Source organism: Falco peregrinus, chromosome 3 (genome assembly GCF_023634155.1).
Source record: "Falco peregrinus isolate bFalPer1 chromosome 3, bFalPer1.pri, whole genome shotgun sequence".
Lineage (NCBI taxonomy): Eukaryota > Metazoa > Chordata > Aves > Falconiformes > Falconidae > Falco > Falco peregrinus.
In genome coordinates, this window is record NC_073723.1 from 96,611,744 (window position 1) to 96,629,583 (window position 17,840).

Sequence of the window (17,840 nt, forward strand, 5' to 3'; positions counted from 1 at the left end):
GCACAGCAGTATCTCCATTGGACAGGAGATGGAAAAGGAGGTGCCCTCAGACTCATTAGCTAGTGTTTATTTTTAAAAACTTGAGACCATGTGTTTTGGGCAAAGTTCATACCTGGTGCCATTAGAAGAGCAGAGCTGGGATTTCAGCTCCCTAATTTGATTGATAGTTTATTTTGCTGGGAAACAAGTCCTGCGTATCACATGCTTCAGTCAATAAAATCAGCAGAACTTTACTACCTTCCCTCATCAGGCCATGTCACTGATGTAAATGGAAGTCATTATGCCAATAGTTTATGGGAAGAGGATTTAGGGTATGGAGAGAATAGAGCCCCAGTTTTTGTTCTTCCAAGTGTTCGAAAGCCAGAAATGCTTGCAGAAGCAATATGAAGAGCATATTTCCAGTGTAGAGGAAGTTGGAGGACTCAGTTTCTTGGTACAGCTTCTGCTTTCCAGCACCTTAATTGGAACTTCCAAAATTCACTGATAACCCAGATGTCTTGCCACAGCTTTTAGTAGAAAGTAATCCTAGATGACCTTCCACAAATCCCTTTTAATTAGCCTCTTTCCCAGAGTGTGCCATGCCAGCAGATGATTAATACATTAATCTTACTGTATTCGCAGCTGACTCTTTATTCTTTCTCTACAGAAAATAGAGTGGAGTTTTATTTTGAGGCCCCATGAAGTTTTAGCTTGCAGTCATCTACTGTACAATCTATTCTTACTGTTAGAGGGTCTAGTCATATTTTGGTGAGGACAAGGGGAGGGGATGATCTAAAATAAAATCTTGCAGATGATATCGCACAAACCACCACACACAATTGCACACAACAACATACAGAATGCTGCCAGCAGTCCTGCTGCTCGAGAACAAAAACTCATGAAATCTGAATTTGCAAGTTGGTTGTAATGCTATTGAACAAGCTAACAAATGCCATACCCTTGGACAAGCTCACACAGGAGGCAGTGCTAATGCGTTTGTTAATGGTACCAAATTGTGCAGATGGTGACATCAGATATACCTTTAAGTCTTGAGAAATAAGTATTTGTTTATGGTGCTTATTATTGAGAAATAATAAAATTTCAGTTATGGCACTTGATATTCTTCTTTATACTACAGAGAAAATAGCCATGTAGAAGTAAAATCTGGGGGATTTAGTTGGGCTAACTAGATTTGCTGGAAAACATGTCCTGCATATCACCTGCTGCAAATTTGATCTGAATTTGGGTCATCAATCAGATGTTAGACTGAAATGCAATGTAACATTAGGGAGGGTCAGCACTGAGTTTTGTATTTAAAACATTACAATCTATGTCAGACATTAACTACATCAGCTGCTATATACGGCACTATGGAAAGTATTTTGCAACTGGACTCGGTAACTCCCTGGAAACGTTTTCCTTGAAACTTTCTGCTGGGGGGAAAAAAGGTAAAGAAAGAGATAAGTAGGCTTTTGCTGTCTCTGGGCTTTCTGAAGGCATGACTTTGTGGATGGTCATGGAGAGCAAGGATGGCCAGGTTCAGGCTAGCAATTGGTCATGTGGACCATGGGGAATCTGGAAGGAGGATCAATTAATCTGCTTCCGTTGAGTTTATCTCTCCCAGTGGCAATCTGGGTACCAGCAGGTGTGTGATGGCTTTATGGTAGGCGTGGGTTAGAAGCCACTGGAAGGGCTATAAATATTCAGACTTGAGGCATGAACTGACACGTAACCAGTGGAGGTTAGGGACAAACTTCTCCCTTGGAGGAACCACTGGGTTATTTGTGTCTTATCAAGGCAGCTGGTTTTACATCAAAACCAGTGCCTGGAATAGACAGAGGGTTAGTTGTATCAAATACGGTGATTCCTCTGTCCTCCAGCTGTCAGGCTGGGTAGGGAAGCTCTGTCAGATGGTGAAAGCACACTGTAAAAGAGACCTGCCAGTAACTTCTTACAGTATCTGTAGGTATCCTGTATAGTTAAAAGCTGAGATTCAGGTCCTGCAAGACCCCACCAGTGCTGTCATTTGTTTGCAAAGTCCTCAAAACGGAGCATATGCCATACCTTGCAGAACAGGCACCTGTCGTTTGAGTAGCAGAGGGGAAAAGCCAGAGAATGGGGAAATCTGGTGGTACAGAAATTTGAGACAGGCTCCAGAGAAGATTTCCAACAGTGGTATTTTGCACTGTTTCCCACTACATGCTGGGAGCCAGTAAAGATTTCTAAAGATGCTTGCTTGATAGAACACCCACTGCTTGTTGTAATTAGCTTGGTCTCATTCTTAATAGGCACCAGATGAAAATTTTGAGTGGCATCTTGCATACATTTCAGTGTTAATGCAGAAAGATGGGTCTGACAGAGTTCAAGTTCTCATCCTGGTTAGTGGAGGTGTAGTTCTGTGGGGTCTGGTCTGGCACAGCACAGCAGCGAGAGGCAAGACCCAGCCACATTAAGTTTTGTGGGTTGGGGCTATCTTTTCCATTTCACTTGAAAGACTTAAAACATATAAAGGCCATTTATGTTCCCTTTTGCTCATCTCTGTTCAAGGCTGCTGAGGTCTTCTGCTGAAAGCAAGTAGGGGTTGCCTGTGGTGAATAGCTTTCCTATTAAGAGGTAGCTAAAGCATACCAGTAATCCTTGGCTGATAGCAGACAAACCAACCTCCTCTCATGTTCCCTCACACAGAGCCTTTAAGCCTTGCTAGACATGCCTGAAGATGAAAAAGCCAACAATGAGCTGTGATAATAGCTTGTAAACACAGAGCATGGCCACACCTTGCAATGTCTGCAGCCTAAGGGAACAGATCTGCCAACCTATATCTGCCCTTAAATGCCAGGAAACAAATCATTGGTAATAAACCACAATGGCTGTTTTCCATCTGCAATCAATTTCTGTTTAACTAATGATGTTAAGTAGAAAATAGCCACAGACATCTCTTATTAGGTTCTTGAATAAACAATGGCTGTAGCTCAAATGGTTCATTAAGAGGGAGGGAAGCAGTTCCTTTTCCAGGTGTCTGTAGCTGCTAAGGTTTGCATAGCTGAGGGCAGGCAGGAATGGCCCCTGTTACTGCCATCATCCTTTGCCTGTGTGATGGAGGGACCCGTGCCTCTGTTTGCTGCGTGGCCTGGACAAGTACGGTGTGGTCATAACACTAAGGCAAGTTCCATACCGTAGTGAAAAGAGTAAGTCTTTCTTTTAATCGGAAAGGGCTTTGGGCTCAACTGTGAAAAAAGTCACTCAGAGTCTGGGAGAAGTTCTGGGTGCCTGGAGGACAATTATGAACCTGGGTTTGTCTGTATGCTATTAAGCAGAGGTCTTGAGACAAGCCACCTCATGTGTTTCCTGTCTCTCCTTGAGCAGGCCCGGGGTGCAGCTGCTGGTGGCATTGCAGTCCCCTTAAGCTGCATGTAGTTAAGATGTATTTTCAGACTCAGTAGCAGAGAGAGGTTCAAGATGCAATGTCGGGGTTGGGGTCAAGTGCAAAAGCTGTCAAAAGCTGAAAGTGATGATACGACTTTGATTTGACTTACCAAAAGCCATACACAGAAAACACCTCTCAGCTTTTCTAGTTTAAGGTTATTCACTCTTTAAATTAGTTTTTTGTGCTGTCTGTAAATTACAAGTCCAGCTCTCTTAAAGTGGAAATTCTTTGCTATGTTATGCACACAGGGCTTGGCTGTTCTCTTACAACAAAATGCCATGCCAAATAAATAATTATGAGCATAAGGAAACGTCATGAATGAGAGAAGGGAGAAAACAGAATAAAATGAAATAAGGGTCCTTAAAAATACTGCAGGAAATGAGTAGACATTATGAGCGAAGACAGTATAATTTGTAGGCAGACTGGTGATTCTATGGTCTTTAATGGCATTTTAATCTTGCTGGTGAATCTATGTTCTTTAATGGCATTCTAATCTCGCTGCTAAGAAATGCATGTATTCATGGGACTTAAGTAGATGCTGGATCCTTTTGCTTTAGGATTAAAGCAAATACAGCTCTAAGGTATTTTCACAGAGCCCCTTCACTTCCAGCCTGCTCTTTGTTAGTCAAAAAAAAAAAAAAAAATAAAACAACCCAAAAACCCCAACTAAGACATCACAACAGAAGAATTCCTAGAGGAAAATATTTATGTTCATTTGGAGCAACCCAAAGCCTTTCATTTGTTTTTGTTTTGAAAGGCAAATGTTTACCCTGAGTGTGAGCCTAGCCTGCAGGTGTTGTGGTACCGGGGAACCTGCTCGGGCAGCTCTCAGGGTGGGCTGCCTCGCCGGGTGGCTTAGCTTCAGTCTTTGCTGGGTGTGTTATAGAGCTGTCTGTCTTAAGAAAATCTGACTATTTCTGGCTCGGATTAGGTTAGAGAAACTGTGCGGAGAAGGGGGTTTGATTCCTTCTAGTTTTCCGTTTGTGCTATTCAGCACTAATGGCTTCAGCCAGCTCAACTTTGAGAAAAGCAAAAGGGATTTCTCCCTGCCTTCCCCCCAGCATCTGATGCTTCTGACCGTGAAAATGTTGGTTCTGAGCATTAGATGTTAGCACTGATCTATTCCAGCCCTTTTGTGTGTATCTGTATTTAGTTTGCTATTCTGGATCCCCCCTTCTCCAACAGAATACTGATGGTGATCATGCAATAGGGGTTTATGTAAAATGGCCATCCAAAAAATGCTATATCTTGCTCCAATTTACTTTGGCTGCTTCTCATGTGAGTTCTTGTGATCCACATACACGCTGTGGTAACCCTACAGAACAATGAAACATAACAGCTAGAGGCTGTCTTTAATTGGGCAAGGTAATATTGAAAAATTGTGTGATGAGTCACTGAAGCTGGAACAGCCCAGCCTTTAAATACTGCGTTACTCAACAGCCGGTGAATGTGTCCCTGGGCTCTCTCTTCTGCAGTCATCCTTGTAACTCAGTGATACTTTCTCCATTTGATCAAGGTTGTATTAATCCATAATCCAAACTTCAGCTCAGTCTCTCTAGCTCTGGTTCTTGCTGCTTTCCAGTAGGCTGGAGCTTGAGATGTGCCTCGCTTGCGCTTTGTCATGCTTGGAAAGGAAAGAGGACTAAGCTGGCTTTAAACTTTTACCTGGCTGTAGTCTAGGAGTTACTGACTTGAACACAGGCATGAAAAAGAGTGGGCATAGACTTTTTTTTGTGCGCTTCTTTTGTCTGTCAGCATCTCCTGAGGACTACTGTATTGCAGGGGATGGACTTCCCACTTGGGAGTTGTCTCTGAGGTCTTACTGCTGCATTGAAGAACAGCAAATGCAGGAGCCGCTCCCAAGGGCAGGCTTCCTGGAGGGATTCCTTTAGATAAACCACGGCCAATGTGTGTTGATGAACTACTTGTGCAGCAGACTGGAAACAAATGGAAAGCATACCAAAACTGCCTATCCACATCACAGGTTTGTATGTTTTCTGACTCTGCTTCTAATCCGGTTTGAAGGACTGTCTTTTTTACCCCTCCCCTTTTCTTTTCTCCTTAAAAAAAATATAAAAATCCAAGTACTTGGTATTTTTCTTCAAGATCCATTATGAGGTATTCTGTTTTTCTTGCTGCTTTACTTGCTGGACACTAAACCCAAATTTCCCCATGGTAATTTTTAAATAACGTAAAGCTCTGCACACAACATTTTTGTAATTGGGTGTATTTCAGGCAGTTGCTACCTCAGGCCTTCATTTTCCTGTATTTCAACGGAGAGGAGAATAAGCTATCTATGTCAACTGGAGGTAGAGGTTATAGATGGAAAACTATGGCCCCCTTGAATTAAAGTATTATTCATGGAGTGAGATGTAATCCCCAGAATCCAGGCTGGGAGAACTGCTGCTCAGCTGAGGCTACTTTTAAAACTTGTAAGGCAACTTGCTTTCCTTGTAAACTAAGGAATTGGGTATAAATAAGTTTTACTGCACCTTTAAAGTACAAAACAAAACAGATGGTTGAAAGGTTCTGTGCTCTCTTGTCAGTTCTCACCCTCTTTATGTGAACTTCTTCCAGCCCTCCCAGTCTTTCTTTGTGGGTTTTAATACAGTTATTAATCCCAGTTTCCCTCCCCTCCTTGGCAAGGGGCCTCTCCCCTTGCCACTTTGGTTAGGTGATACTACTGAAACCTGATTCAGGACCTGCTGATGATGCCAACCCTGTGATTAGCTATTGTTTGGAAGCCCTAACAATTAGGTGAGGTGTATATGTTCATCTGGAAGCCGATGCTCTTGTCCAGCAAAGCATCCTCACCTCCTGAGCAAGTGTCATGGAGCAGCTCTGTTTACTGTAGTGCAAAGCATCCGGGGATGTGCAGCCAAAATCCCTGATGAACGCATTGGGAGAGGACATCCTCAGGAAGGGCTTGTTGTGCTGCAGCTGCCTGCACAATCCAGGTGGGTTGGCTTTGTTGCCTGAACTGCAGAAGCAGATAAAGCACTGAGGGCCGAGTAAAAAATACATAGCTTTCTTAAACAAAAAATAATCGAATGCTGGGGTTCTTGTAAAATCTGGGAGCTGGCATGGCACGGTAGAAACCAGCACGTATTCTTAGTCTTTGTGTTCCAGAAAATGTATCGTGAGCTGGCAGTGCTGGACAGTGGAAGGCTTGTAAGGATGAAATATTAATGCTGTGTGCTTTAACGTGCTGCATGTCAAGAGGGAGGTACTTGATTCAAATGTAACTTGCTTGGGGGGCCATCTGAGCCTGCAGACTTGTTCCAGCTTGTTATGAACTGCTGTGCCTTGTTCTGCCATCTACCTCCTAATGAGTAGTTAAGAGGACAATTTAATTTGGTTACGCAGCTCTCCTGAATCCAGGCGTAGCTGTGCCAGACGGGCTGGGTTGTGCACAGAGGGCAAACCATTGCCCTTGCCCCGTTACCATGCAAGCGCTAAGATGCATGGGCAGAGCTTGGTCTGCTGCTGTTTGGAAGGTGCTGGTGTTGGGTACAAATTATATTTCTTAGGGCAGGGAGGCTGAAATTTATCCTGCCTAGCTGAGATTCTGAGAGTTGGGTATTTCCAGGGCTTATTCAGTCTAATACCAGTTTCTGTTGACTGTGGAGAGAACAACTTGGTTTAGTCAACTTTATTAGGTGAGGTGGATTCTAATGCACTACACCCTTGAGTGCAGGGCTGGCTGGAAAAATAAAACTGATGCTAGCAAGATGGTCAAAGATTAGCCCTTCCTTCTGTAAATCCTGACTATGGGGTTGGGTGGTGTAGTGAGATGGGATGCCTGCACAGACAGATGCGGAGACAAATGTGATTGCCCTTTTTCCATTGACTAACGGAGGATGGAGTGATCCTGCTCCTTTCCTTGCTGGGCTACGAGACATGTACTTCACCTCTGCTGGGCGGTGCTGAAAAGCAAGACTTCCCTTCTTTCTTCTAGCTGGGCACACTGAGCCCAAGTGGAGGGTCGTGCTTTTGGTCGGATCCTGAGATATAAGGGAAAAGCTCTCTCTGAGTCCTGCTGTCTCTTCCCAGGTACGTTCTGGATGCAAGCAAGCCTAGGTATTTTATTTGACCTCAATTTATACTTTCCTAGAGAGAAATGAGGAGGGTCTGCAACTGAGTCCTGACTGGAAGAAAGCAAAGCCTGCCACAAGCATCTATCTGCCTGCCTTAGTAACAGGAGAGAAAGGAAGGCTTCTGCTTAGTGGAAGAAAGAAAGTGAGTGCAGCTAAAACCTTGCTAAACGTGGGGAGTCCTTGCTACCTTTCGGCTCCTGCTTACTCCCTGTGATTTGGCAACACTCCATTCTGCCCGCACAATTTCTTCAGTGTGACTGGGCTTTGCAAAAACCTCCTTAATCCAACACAGAAAGGTTTTATGCAATTGCATCCAGCACAGTCCTATTTCACTTGATTTAAATGAGAAAGTTAAATCTCAGTCTAGACGGAGTGCTCTGTAGCTCCTGTGAATCTTGCACCCGGCGAGATGTATCATCTATGAGTATGTTTCTCATTTTCCAGACGAGCCCAGGGGATCTGCACCCCCCTCCATAAAATTCCTGTCTGTGCTAAATTGCCTTTTAGTCCTGATTTATACCTCAATAAAACACATCATGCAAAAGAGAACATGTTTAATTGTGTAACTGACAGGACTTATGCAGGGCACATTTTTGGTGGTTATTTATGCACTTATCTCCTTTAAGAAGGGGCATAATGACACTCATTTACAGTGGGAACAGTAAAAGGTGAGGAAAATAAATGGGGTGAAGGACAAAGAGTAAACTTTAAACTAATATGGCTTCTGGAAAAGGACCTCTGTTAAAAGAATCACTGAAAAATATGAAGAGAGGCAGGTTGGATTTGGGAACTTAAGGGGTTCCAAGAAAAACTTTTGAGATTCCCCCCCTCTATTAAACAAAGCCAAAAAACAACCTTATGTTGGGGCTGTTTGATGTTGAAAGCTGGAAAATATTTCTTTCCTCAAAGCAGGAACAAATGAAGAAATCTTTTATGTTGCTCATGAAATCATTGATTCTGAGTTCTTGTTTGATTTCTTTCACCCAGATCCCTTTCAAAATTGCACTGTGGTTTTCTTTTAAAATATTTTTTTCTCAAGGGTGAATAAGGTGCTAGAGAGTCAAGAGACAGGTATGCAAGCCTGTCTTCAGGTTTCTGCTGCACAGTTTCTACTGGCAACCTTGTCCTACTGATGACAGGCACCCTGGCAGCACCTTAAACAAGTGTTGAAGCGGCACATGCAAGATAAGATGACTCCAGGATAATTAGAAATGGGTTCATTACTGGGAGGCCAGCATGATTTACTTTAATTACATCATAAATGTGCTTCCTTATCTTTTCTATCGCCTGTGTAAGGATGTAGCTTCCAAGCCTGTTCTTCAGAGGTGAAAGCTAAAGAACAAAATTAAGCTTGTTGTTCAGCTCCAATTTGGTCTCATTACTGATAAAACGTTTATGATGGCATGGAGTTAGTGCTGACAAGTGCTTTGTTCTGCACAACATGACTCTTGCCTCAAGGGCCATCCAGACTTCAAACACTGGAGAGTAGGTGTGTGGTAATGCACAGACATGCCTGTATATTTGCATATTGGGCTGATAGGGAGAAGAAATACTCTGTAAATATGTAGGTCAGCAGCATTCTTATCTCCTGGTCTTTCGCTGTCTCAGCCCTAGGCCTGCTTGCCTTACCTGTGGTGGTGTCCTCTGTGTGGGAACTGGATTGCTGTAGTGCCGTGGACCAGCAGACAGGGAGCATGAAGTCAGGAACTTGTGAAGGTTTCAGAGTGGTGGGATACAAGGCCTCCTAAAATGTCTTAGACTGCCCATAGGAGATGCTGAATGCTTCCTGTTGACATCTAGAAATTTCCCTTAAATACGAGAACTGATGACCACAATCTTCAAAAGTTCTTCTCTAATGGAGAGGTGGATGACGTTGCTCATGTCTTTGTACTTAGATGCTGTACCCCAATGGGCTGCACCAATCCCCTGAGATACCATTTACTAAAGGCTCCCCCTCCTTCACCGGAGACAATCCTCCTGGCACTATGTTCAGTAAAGATGTATTTACTGCCAAGACCTGCAGTGTTGCCCCTACTCAGGATACCAGCTCTTGCTACTTTTGGTCTAAGACCGGTTGCGACCCAGCCTAACAAGGAGTGCTCTGTCTGACTTCTGAACACTGTGGGTGTTCAGTCAGCCTCCAAGAAAGAGTTTTTGCTTGCTGAACTCAAAAGAAAGGCAGCTATGCTTCTATTAAAACAGCTTTTGACTTTGCAGAAAGTGAAACTTACCATTATCCAGTGTTTTTGGCTTCCACCTATAGTACATTAATCGAAGGAACACAGGAGCTTTGTGCATCAGCGATGGTTATCTCCATAGGAAATCCAGCGTTGTGGTTACACTGGCTGGTTTTTTGCTTTTCCCAGTTGTAGGACTTCTCCGCACTTGCAGGATTCCCTTGTTCCAAATATTTCTTCATGGATCCAAATGCTTTTTTTTTTTCCCTCCTCTGAAAGAAAAGGTCAATGAAACAGAGATGAACAAAGGAGGAAAATGTCTTTCCGTTTACTTACTGTCCTGCCAATTCAAACAGTTCTGCATTGCGCAGGGTTTCCCTGCACGCCTCTCCTGATGATGTACAAGATTGACCTCAGGGAAAAACTCTGATCCTCTCTAAAATACAACTATAAGTAGATTTGCCACTGTCAGTGATACGTGTTTTTAATCAGCAGCATGACCTTTATTTATATCCCTGTTAAGGGCTAAGGAATTTTGGCAGGTATCATAAACCAATGCATGCTGCATGGCCTTTACTTTACTGCTCCCAATGCATTTATCAGGAAGGCTGATATCCAGAGCTGTTCAATAGCTCTGGAATGCTTATTCCCACAGTTCCTTCATCTGCAGATCTGCAGCCTAACCTTGCAGCTCTGTGCTGGAAAACCAAAAGGTCAAACAGACCTCATCCAGGGTAAAATCAGCTACTTCGTGGGCTTCACTGGACAAGCTTTAAGAGAAAATGCAGCCAATAAACCAAAGCACAAGCAATCCACAATTATGGATTGAAAATATAACACTTTATGAGTTTGAATAGCTTACCCTTTTTAAAAATATTTTTGTTGCTCTTCATACTGAGACAATGCCTAAAGCCAAGCCACCATATGGATTATGCAAACATAAACCATAGGGTTGTTCTCTACGCTAGAGATCATTAATCTAGTTTTAAAATGACCAGTCGTGCTTTCAGAGGTCACTTTGGTTTGTTCTTTAAACCTGCTTGTTGTCTTGAGTATCCTAAAACATAACATTGCTGAGGCCCTGCCCTTATGCTGATAAGGGACACACAAACTGCTGTTGTGCTTGGAATTTGCCTCCCGAGCCTTCAGGTGTGGAGGTGGCTGCTTGCTGGTAACCAGCTCCTCTGGGTGCTGTTTCTGAGACCCATCATGTTTCAAAGAAAGACCTGAACTGCACGAAAAGGAAAAGAGGGGGACGACGACACCCCAAACCCTATGGGAGTTGTCAGGAAATAGCTGAGCACGCTTCTGAGAAAACTGTGAGTTAAAGGAACATGAGAAGAGCTTATGCCATGTGTGGAGGGTGTGAAGTTTTAGACAGGCTGCGGGTACAGCTGCGGTAAGCCATAACGTAATCCTTCTAGCATGCGACAAGCAGGATGAGCTAGAAGTTGAGTAGATTTACTTGGCTTTGGGATCTTTTCTGTTTGCCAGGAGAGTCAGTCTGAAGGAAACCTTGGAAACACTGTGCACTTAGGTTTTTTGAAGAGCTCAGTAACTTTTGCTATTTGTACTTCCAAATCCAGGAAAACGGTTGTCACAAATGACTCTGTTCCTTTTGACTTATTTTGACTGAGGTTATGTCAGTGACTCCTGAACTTCAGAATCCTTTCGCTGTCCTTTTAGTAGCATGCAGAGAACCCAGGAGGTATGGCTTCTCCCACCCCAAATTCTTCTAGACAACATTAATGCCTTGTCCAAAAATTACAGAGGACACAACTGCACAAAGCAAGGCAGAAATGACTGCTGCCTTATAAATACACTCACTTCGTGGCACTAATGCTTCCCCCGGCTCCCAACCAAAAGAGATTTATAACAAAGGCTCTGGGTGAGCTGGAGGGTCCTTCACTGACAGCGAGACTGCTGGTAAAAGCTGCACAGCAGCCTCCTTTCTCTGCTCCCAACAAATGAGGAAAACCGATGTCCTGGCAAGGACTTTTTGTGTCTGTCTGTGCTTTAAGCACAGAAGCAGCACTTCCCAGGGAAGAAAAAGGCATTATTTTTTTGTTGTGCAAATAGCAGCCAGCTGCTGGTTGTGGGTTGTTTTTTGTTGTTGTTGTTGTTTATTCTCCCTGCCCCCTGCCTTCTAAAATGTCTTCAACATCTAGAACCCAGTTTCTCACCTCTCATCCAACCGGCAGAGGATTTAAACAACAGGATCAAAAACGTCTCTGTGTCACATACAGCAAGTGCCCTGAGGGGTGGAGGGGCCAGAGGCACCTTGCTGCAGCAAGCCCAGGGTACGAGCTCAGTGCTCAGGGATGTGATCAGTTTGGCCAGGTGGGAGACAACTTCAGAGGGGCTTTTCCTGAAAGCAGTGTGTGCTGCCTGGCTGCAGGGCTGCCGCTCTTGGCCTTTCTTAGGTCACCTCTCTGGTCGCTGTTTCATAGAAGCTTTAGCAACCGTTTTACTCTCCTCTCCAGCCCCTGTGGTGTGAGCCGTGCACTGCTTGTGGTCTTTCCTCTGAGAGTGGAGAGCAGGAAAGTTGTTTCCCTCTCCGTCTTCCCACCAGCCAAACTTTTCCTCTGCAAGGTGTGACCTGGAGGAAGGGCAGTTCGTGCCTGCCTTGTCTCCCATCAGGGGAGTGACGGGGTCCAACAGCTCGTGCAGGGTTTCATGTTCCTGCTGAACATGCGTGTCTCCTGTGATCTGGAAATGTGCTGATGCTTCTGGGGTTGGTCTAGGTGTGAGGAATCTTACAGGCATAGCTGTAGGGTGCAGTTAAGCCATTGCAGTAATGCCAACGTCAATTCCATTGCAGTTATGCCAATGTCAATTCCTTTGCTTGTGGATTAAGAGTGTAGTTCAGGCTGTTTGAGCTGTTTCTGAAGTGATAACTCTTGAGTATGGGAGGGCAGGCAAAGTATTTGATCCAAGCAATGCCGTTTTGGAGTTACATTACTGACCTGCTGGTGGGTACTCAGCCCAGGAAGGAACATATAGCTGGGGGGAATCACCAGCTGAAGGATCCGTGCAACAGAGTAAAGCAGGGCAGCCTTTTGCTAAGGGCATCAAGTGAGAGTCTGAAGTCTGTTGGCGTGTTATTTCATCTGTTGGTATGTTTGGTTTTTTCCATTGCCCAAGAATGAGGCATGAAACCTGCCTGTGAAGCGCCTGCAGCATTCATCCCCCATGCTTGCTTAAGAGACTCTTGAAGGGAGTTGCATTAGTTGCTTTCAAGTTAGGCAGCAGTAACCTCATGCTAAATCCCATGAAGGAAAGGCTGAAAAGCTTTCGGCCAGGACTTAACTTCATAGCTTAGGCAACCAAATAGCAGTCCAGAAGTAAAACAGCGTTTCTCAAACGAGCAATTTGGGATTATTGCCCTTACATTTCAATTAATGCGTTCATTCCTGTAGTGCCGTCTGAGGTATAGAGAAAACATTTGTTTTACCAAATGGTACCGAGAGCAAAATTACCCCTCTATGATCCACGTGGTTTACCAGGGTAGATCATAGTACTAAAAAATGATGGAAAGAGAGATCCAACTAAAATCCTTTTGAAAATACAAACACTAAAGAAATCCTTGTCAGCTGTGTTTAAGGAAGAAAGGCAAACATAAAGCCCCCCTCCTCTAAAGAAGGACAACATTGTACTGAAAGGGCTAACTGCCCCTCTACATATTGCGTGACTTTACTTTGTATCCTTTCACGGCACTGAGGAAAGAAAATAAGGTACAACCCACATGCCTTCCAGATCTGCCATAAGGCAGCGTTTTTTCCCACCAGTCTTGCTCCATAAAGAGCAAGTGCTCTGTGCCTTTGCTTCACAAACAGACTACTTATTGCTTGACACTGAATTTCCCTTTTACACTGGTGAAAATAATCCAGCAAATATTTCGAAAGTTACTCTTTCAGGTATCTGCTCTTCTAGCACTGAAAAATGCCTCTTTGTGCTGAATGAGGTGCTGGAGGAAGTTATTAGCTTCTAATTAGGACAACAGCCTGAGGGACAGGCTACACAGGCAGTCCTTGTGACCTGAGCAGGTAGCAGCAAGAGAGCAAGCACTGGTATGAGGACCTGAAGTGACTTGTACAAGACCCAGGTAGAAGATATGTGGCGGCGTTGGGAACAGAGTCCACATTTTCTGCATCACAGCAGGGTCTCATCTTTGACAACTCTGGGTGGGAGGATTCTTGGGACCCCAGAAAACAAGTCACTGTTGTAGTTGGAAATGACCATCTAACCTGCTCTGCTCACGAGGGAACTGGTTGGAAGAGTTCTAACGGCTGGGTGCAGAGATGGAGAGGAAAGTGTTAGTAGGCAGGGGTGAGGAGAGCAGGGAAAAGTTGGTAAAAAGCAGGGATGGATGGCTGAGGCATCAGCCTTGATTAATGGGGGTTTGGTTTTGCTGTTCAGGAAGTGTGTGGGAGCTGGGAGATTGCAGAGGTGCGTTTCATTTAACCTAAGGAGGATGTACCCAAATTCCTGAGTGACCTGCAGTGAGAGTCACCTGATGCTTCTCACTTGGAAGATCCTACTTGAAGGTGTTCATGTGCCTTTGACTGGGTGGGTTGATGGCTTTGGGGTCAAACCAGAGGCACAGAGCCGGCAGCCAGCCCCAGCTCCTGAGCTGAGAGCTGCTCCTGCAGTGGCTGCATGGGATGGGTCTCTCCTGATGGCTGCTACTGGGCTGCAGCTTTAACCACCACACTTAAACCAGAAATGCCTCTCCCTCTATTAAGCCAGCTGGAGGGTAACTGGCTGAAGCGCATTACCAGAGGTCATTTCTCCTTCAGGACTTGAAGCAGGGATCGGGACTGTATTTCCTTTCTCTGCAAAAGGCTGCAAAGCCGCTGGAAGCTGTCTGCCTCACCTTCTGGGAGGAGGACCACAAAGGGAATCGTGGCAGGTTATTGCACTAGCTTTAGTAGGGAAGTGTAAATGTTGCTCACAAGACCTGATTTCACAAGTGAAAATCTGTTGTTTCAGTATATTTATTGTAAAATATTAAGAAAACTGTGTTAGAAGCATCCTATCAACGTTGTTTGATTGGTGGGTTTTGATGATACTAATGGTACTTTAAAAAATGAATCAATGCCAAATTCAAGTTCATCTGTATGAACTTTACTTAATCTTAAGTTGCTTAAATCATAAAACTTTTCTCCTCATTGTTCAGTCACTCTCTGTTTCCTTCTCATGCTGCATGCATTACCCCGTATATACTGTATGTCCTCCTCAGCCCGGAACTACATAGTTATTTTTACGTTTGGCTGTCAGGTAGTGCTGCGGTTGTAGATGTCCACCCGGTGGTTATCTGCCTGGTGATGAGAGATGGTATTTTGGAAGGAGAAGCACAGAAAGTTCATTCAGCATCATCCAGGGCAGAATGTGCTGCACCTGCCATCAGGCATCTTATGAGCCTCTCATCTCTCAACGGATGGGGAAAGACATTTCTAAAATGTCTTTTCAGTCGAAATCGACTTCTTTCATAATTTTTGTTTTGTGTTGGGTTTGGGGTTTTTTTGGGGTGGGGGGCGGGGGATAAATATGAAATCTAAAATACTGCTTTTCATTTCCATTTAAAATGTGCTTTTTCTATCAAAATTTAGATACCTGTATTCTTAACCAGTTGGTTTTTTTTGAAGATAGTAAAGCCAAATGTTTGCACTTCTGATAGTACCTACTGACAACTATTTTCTGGCTCTGACCCAGCTTTACTCACAGGCTCACTTAACTGAAAACCAGATTTGTTTTCAGGTCAAAACGAACAGTGACATTGAGAGGAGAATATTCCAAAACCTTTTTACTTGTACTTAACATTTTTCTTACACTACTTGATTAATTTAAGTATAGCCTTCTGCTTTTGGTTGTTGTGCTTGCTTATCATTCTAGCAAAGCAGGCCAAAAATGTTTCAGCACAATTAATTGGAACTAGATGAACATGCAGTATCTATTTTCAAAGTCTGGGGTTAAATAAGGTAATAGACATTTTTTAGGAACTGTGCAAATGTTATGGATGCAATCTGAGACTATGGAAACTTTTTTTTGTACAAGAGACCGTGATTTTTCTTTCAACAGACTGCGTTCGCTCCTTCAGTAGCACGTTATGACTTTACAACGTATAAAGCAGGGGCCTTCTAGACAGGATACTTACTGGGGCACAGCCCCCGACTAATACTTAAAATATTGGCGCTGAATGAGGCATGGGATTTATGGAAAATTAGTATGTGATAAAATGCATATGGGTAAAGGCTAAAGCTAAGAAATGCAGATATAAAGGCTATTTGCACAGTCTGGATTCAGAGTCCTTGCCTTTGTAGCTATGGTATTCTTTTAATTTCTAAACATTTTTTTATGCTAGGGGTGCTAGACTGAGATGTGGCAGGAAGGTTTTTTGTGTGTGTGCATATATATATATATATGCATATTTAAAACATATATTTTGGTCTAAACCCCATGCTTGGTTGTTCTTCCAACCTGTATTCTGTCTGCATGGAGAGAATCAGTGGAGTGGGGACCTGGACCTTCTCAGCCTTCCTGAGCGGTACAAGCAAGCAGGCTGATGCAGAACCCTGCAGTACCAGCTGCGTGTGGTGCAGGTGATGGCAGGCAGGCTACTTGGATCAACAGGACTCCCCTTGCAGTGGAGCTTCACTTGGACAAGGGAGAAGAGCAGTTTTGGTGGCTGGCTGTGTTATTTAGCCTCATCATTTCACAAAAAAATCCAGTGGGCAACACGTATGCTACTGATGCAAGGTGCTTAGATCTGGTGACAGGTTGCACCAGGATGGTAACTGCCTTGCCTGAGGTAAGCGAGAGGAGGGAAATGAAACCAAAGATCATTTTTTCTACCCTTTGTCTCCTTGAGGTGGATTGAATTTGTTTGTCTTTCCACATCAGATGAGTGCGGACGTTGCAGCCTCACTCCGCGTGCCGTGTGGCACAGCAAGCACCCGGATGCTCTGTCAACAGCGCACTCTGTAGCTCCTGGGCTGAGCTCGGCCAGCTGCCTGAGCAAACTGTGCCAGGCCTGTTGGTAAGCAACGCTGGTTCAGTGCTCAGAAAAAACAAACTAGACTAGGTATCAGGAGCATTTGGCAGCCTTTTTCCTTCCTGTCACAGAGCAGCAGGGAAATATTGGGAAATTTGGCATGAGCAACTGAAACAGGTGAATGGACGTTCTGAAATACGCTTCTGTGCTTCGCAGTTTTGTGAACTTTCAGGTACACGCTGTTGTTTTGGGCCCCTCTCAATATATTTGCAAGTGGGGATCTGCTCCATAACCAACCCTATCACCGAGGTCAGACTGACAGACCTATAGTTCCCCGCATCCTCCTTCCAGCCCTTCTTGTAGACGGACATCACATTTTCCAACTTCCAGTCAACTGGGACCCCCCCAGTTAGCCAGGACTGCTGGTAAATGATGGAAAGTGGCTCAGTGAGCACTTCAACCAGCTCCCTCAGTACCCTTGGGTGATCCAATCCAGCCCCGTAGACTTGTGTGGCTCTAAGTGGTGTAGCAGGTTGCTGACCATTCCCCCTTGGATTGTGGGGGCTTCATTCTGTTCCCTGTCCCTGTGTCCCAGCTCAGGGGGCTGGGTACTCAGAGAACAACTGGTCTTAACGCTGCCTTTGCCTCAGTCTTTAATATTAAGTACCTCAGCCTTTTCCTCATCCTTTGTCACTGTGTTTCCCCCTGCATCTAATAAGGGATGGAGATTCTCCTTCACCCTCCTCTTTTTGCCAACATATTCATAGAAACATTTTTTTTTTTAATTGTCTTTTACAGCAGTAGCCAGATTAAGTTCTATTGGGGCTTTGGCCCCTCTGATTTTCTCTCTGCATAATCTCATGACTTTCTAGTCCTCCTGAGTGGCCTGCCCCTTCTTCCAAAGGTCATAAACTCTCCTTATATTCCTGAGTTCGAGCCAAAGCTCTCTGTTCGGCCAGGTCGGTCATCTTCCCTGCTGGTTCATCTTTTAGCACATGGGAGTGGCCTGCTCCTGTTTCTTTCAGATTGCCTTCCTGAAGAATGTCCAGTCCTCCTGGACTCCTTTTTCCTCCAAGACTGCCTCCCAAGGGAGGCTCTCAACCAGGTTCCTAAACAGGCTGAAGTCTGCCCTCAGGGAGTCCAAGGCAGCGGTTCTGCTGACCCCCCTC

At 44.4% G+C, this 17,840-nt stretch overlaps 1 protein-coding gene across 2 annotated transcripts in view; it reads right to left on the reverse strand.

Annotated features, from left to right (window-relative positions):
* The window catches only part of NEDD9 (neural precursor cell expressed, developmentally down-regulated 9), a 107,125-nt gene that overhangs the window by 64,947 nt on the left and 24,338 nt on the right, over window positions 1-17,840 (reverse strand). The window contains exon 2 of one of the 2 annotated variants that reach the window (XM_055798622.1): window positions 9,732-9,949. In XM_055798622.1, the coding sequence (XP_055654597.1) occupies window positions 9,732-9,734 (3 nt within the window). In that variant the 5' untranslated portion in view covers window positions 9,735-9,949. The remainder of the gene's footprint in view (window positions 1-9,731; window positions 9,950-17,840) is intronic. The other variant, XM_027789074.2, reaches the window with a different exon arrangement.